Here is a 3,949-nt window from a genome sequence, read left to right on the forward strand (position 1 = left end):
GGATCTGTGGAGGGAGCTGGCCAGTTAGGACTATCACATGCCTGGTACATTGAAGCAGGATGGATGGGAAGGTTGGGCTTCACTTGGGCCCCCGGCAGAAAAGATTCTGATAGGTCCTGTGGAGGGAAGGGAGAATGATTGTGGTTGGCCAATGTAAGAAGGTGTCCCTGAGATAGGGTGACAGCCCAGGCTGCTCTGGTCCCAGGGGCAGGTTGAACGTGCTGGCCAACGTGATCCGCAAGGACCTGGAGCAGATCTTCTGCCAGTTTGACCCCAAACTGGAGGCAGCGGATGAGGTGGGTACCACACCCTGGTCCTGTTGTATCCCAAGAGGGTCTGGTGTTTGGAAGGTGAACTGGGAGGGTTTGGGCCTTGAGTTTCCAGGCTGATGGACCTGAAAATGGATAGACCTGGAGAAGAGTTGGAGAGGCTGGGAGGTTTGCATAAGGTCCCTAGGGCTTTGGGGAGCAGCTTCTGCCGATGGATAACTCAGGCCAACTTCCTTGTTTCCATCTAGGGAAACTGAGCCTCAGAAAAGTGTGGGGGATTGCCAGAAGTTACTCCTTACAGCTTTTATTGCTGACCCTTTCATCCACTGTCATTTTATCAGCCTAGAATGGCCCCTGTTTGTTCCAGTATGGGAGCGCCATTGGCTTCTGTGCCCATTAATCAGCCAGGGAAGGGCACGCTCTCCTGCTCCCACTCTGGATTGTGTGCTGGTGTGACTGTGGTCATGCCAAGCCTCAGCCCCGCTGCCTTCCTCTCCTCTGCCTTGTTCAAGGCCTGATCTGTCTTTCCTCATCCTCTGGGCATTGTGTCTGTCCTTCCCTCCTCTGTGTCTCTTTGTCTTTAGCATTGTCTGTCTTCAGCCTTCTCTCTCTCTCTCTCTCTCTCTCTCTCTCTCTCTCTCTCTCTTTCAGAGTGTGTGTGTGTGTGTGTGTGTGTGTGTGTGTGTGTGTTCTTGTATCTATGTGTGTATTTATTTTCCTTCCAGGGCAAGGGAGGGACCTTGTCTCCAAAGCCCCAGCACCCAGCACAGGTGTTTGATTGGTTGAAATGAGTCATAGGAACTGATGGCTCCATGGTACATGGTGCTAGAGCAGGCCTAGGGCCTACATGGCTGACTCCTAGCTCAGAATCTTTGTGCACCCTGTTCATGCTGCTCAGCAACCTTCCCACCTGTAAGCTTCAGTTTGCTCCTCTGTAGAACAGGGATGAAGGCACTTGTCCCAAGGTGGCATGAGGAATTGAAGAGAGGACGTTGAAGGCGAGAACTGAAAACTTGGCTGTAGGGTAGTTTTTAAAGTTTACCAATATTTTTAGCAGCAGTTAAGAACACTGGTTGTTCTTGCAGAAGACCTGGATTTGAATTCCAGCACCCACATGGCAGCTAAGAACTGTCCGTAACTCCAGTTCCAGGGGATCCAACAGCCTCTTCTGTCCTCTATGGGCATTGCATGACACGGGTGGACTTACCTACATACAGGCAATACACGCATACACATAAAATTAAAATAATAAATGAAATTTAAATTTTAAAAAGAAACAAACAAAAAACCCAAACAAGCAAAAAAGAGAGTACGGGGTCTATCTTATACAAGACACTATAAATCACATGAAAAAGGTCAATTAAAAAAACAAAAAAACCCCAACAAAAAAAACCCTGAGTTTTATTGAAAAAAAAAAAAAAGGAAAATTGAAAAAGAAATGGACCATTATTTAGAGAAAATTTGATGCAATGAAAATGTTTCCTCTGTGAGACCTCACGCCTGCGGTGCTTTTATGTGTGTGTGCTTGTGCTTGGTGAGGTCTGTTCTCTGCAGACACATGGCTTTGTCCAGGAGCCATGAGGCCAGCACAGGGACTGTGGGCTCCTAGCTGTTCTCACTTACCAAGTTGTCACTGTTTGATGCCAACACATGAGGAGCCTGTGTTGGCGTCTTACAGCTGCAGTGTCTCCTGAGTGGGCACTTGGTGCTGTAATGAATGCCCTGTCCTTGTAAGTGAGCGAGTGGACTGTAGTTGTCAGATGACATCAGAAGTGCACAGCCCGGGCAGCCGGCTGCCCCCGGCCCACCCACAGCATGTACCCCCTGAAGCTGTTCCCTTTGAGCTGTTGAATTTTCTTTCTTTGTCAATTGGATAGGTGCAACAATGATTCTTTATAACACATTTCTTTGATATGAATTCAACTGAATATTTTGAATCACTTGTAACTCTTGTTTTGTAAGTTCCCCTTTATGGCTTTTATTCCATTTTTTAAAATATTTTTTTTAATTACATGTATTTCTATATGTGGGTTTATGCATGTGAGTTTACTGCTGGAGTTACAGGCTACTGTGAACAGCCCAACATAGGTGCTGGGAATTGAACTCAGATCCTCTAGAAGAGCAATACATCCTCCCACCCACTGAACTGTCTCTCCAGCCCTGCTTTTGTTCAGTTTTCTCTGGGACTTTGGGGCCTCATCTCACTGATTTTTAGAAGTATTTTGCATATTGAGGGCATTAGCTCTTTGCTCATTTGTCTTAGAAATATTTTCCTCAGCTTAATTCCCCCTTAGCATAGTCCTAGATTTTCTTCCTCCTGCCCATGACAGATTTACTCTGGTTTAGCTGTCTTACCACTTAACAGCTTTGGATATTGTTTAGAATGTAAGATTTTCCTACTCCCAGATTCTAATACACATCTTGTTTTCCTCCAACATTTCTATGTGTGTGATTGCTTCAGTGAGGACTAGCTCTGCTGGCAAGTTGGCCCAGCACCACCATGAGTTGCCCTTCATTTTTGGAGGCCACAGCTCCTGGTTGTCTCATTTTCTCGGTGCTTTAAGTGTGTCCTGTGCCCATGGTTAGACATGCTGGGAAGACAACAGGTAATGTTGTAGACTAGGCTCAGGAGCAGGAGAAGCCTGCCTTTCCTCTGGAGGCACAAGAAGGGCAGTATGATTAGGAGATGGCACATCAGGACAGTGTAGCCTTCAGAGGGAACTGTTCCAGCCCTGGGTGGCTTGAATATTTAGACTTCTGCCCACCTGCCTGGCAGGGGAGGTGGTAGGTTCATTGCATCCTACTTTTATACTTCAGGGCTCTGGGGATGTCAAATACCATCTGGGCATGTACCACGAGAGGATCAACCGTGTCACCAACAGGAACATCACACTGTCATTGGTGGCCAACCCCTCCCATCTGGAAGCTGTTGACCCTGTGGTACAGGGGAAGACTAAGGCAGAGCAGTTCTACCGTGGGGATGCCCAGGGCAGGAAGGTGAGCTTGCTTGGGCTCAGAGAGATCTTAGAGTCAACTCCTGGGGACTGGACTCTGAGAGACTGGATACTGTGTATCTAGGCCCTAGATCTCAGTGGTAGAGGAGGTAGGATGGGTTACATAGGCTGGGGCATAAGATCTTGCTGGCTTACACCCTGCCCTGCAGGTCATGTCCATCCTGGTCCATGGGGATGCTGCCTTTGCTGGCCAGGGTGTGGTCTATGAGACCTTCCATCTGAGTGACCTGCCTTCCTATACCACCAATGGCACTGTGCATGTTGTGGTCAACAACCAGGTAAGGTGTGGGCTCTATGCCAGGCTGCATGTCCATCCCTGGAAATTCAGGCTGTGGGTTGGTGGGAAGAGTAAGCTAACCATGGTACTCAACCCACTGGTCTGCCACTTCCCAGCATGTGACTTCAGGCAGAGAATCCCTGTGTCATGATCTGTGAAACTGGTAGATACATAATGTAATGCATATAAATATGTTGCGGATCCAAAATATTCAGACCTGGTGTGGTGGTACCTGTCTGTTATCCTAGCACTGGGTTACATGAAAGTTCAAGAACAGTTTGAGCTCTATAGTGACTTCTGTCTCAGAAAACCCAAGGAGAGTGCCTGCCTAGCATATGCAGCTTCTTGGATTTGATCCCCAGCAGGACAGACAGACAGACAGACAGACA

The 3,949-nt window shown here is 47.8% G+C and overlaps 1 protein-coding gene across 1 annotated transcript in view; it reads left to right on the forward strand.

The window, feature by feature from the left end:
* The window catches only part of Ogdhl (oxoglutarate dehydrogenase like), a 28,323-nt gene that overhangs the window by 13,921 nt on the left and 10,453 nt on the right, over positions 1-3,949 (forward strand). The window contains exons 9-11 of the mRNA XM_008834111.3: positions 206-296; positions 3,087-3,266; positions 3,433-3,561. Coding sequence (XP_008832333.1) covers positions 206-296; positions 3,087-3,266; positions 3,433-3,561 — 400 coding nt within the window. The remainder of the gene's footprint in view (positions 1-205; positions 297-3,086; positions 3,267-3,432; positions 3,562-3,949) is intronic.

Source organism: Nannospalax galili, unplaced genomic scaffold (genome assembly GCF_000622305.1).
Source record: "Nannospalax galili isolate Female #2095 unplaced genomic scaffold, S.galili_v1.0 scaffold996, whole genome shotgun sequence".
Classification (NCBI taxonomy): Eukaryota; Metazoa; Chordata; class Mammalia; order Rodentia; family Spalacidae; genus Nannospalax; species Nannospalax galili.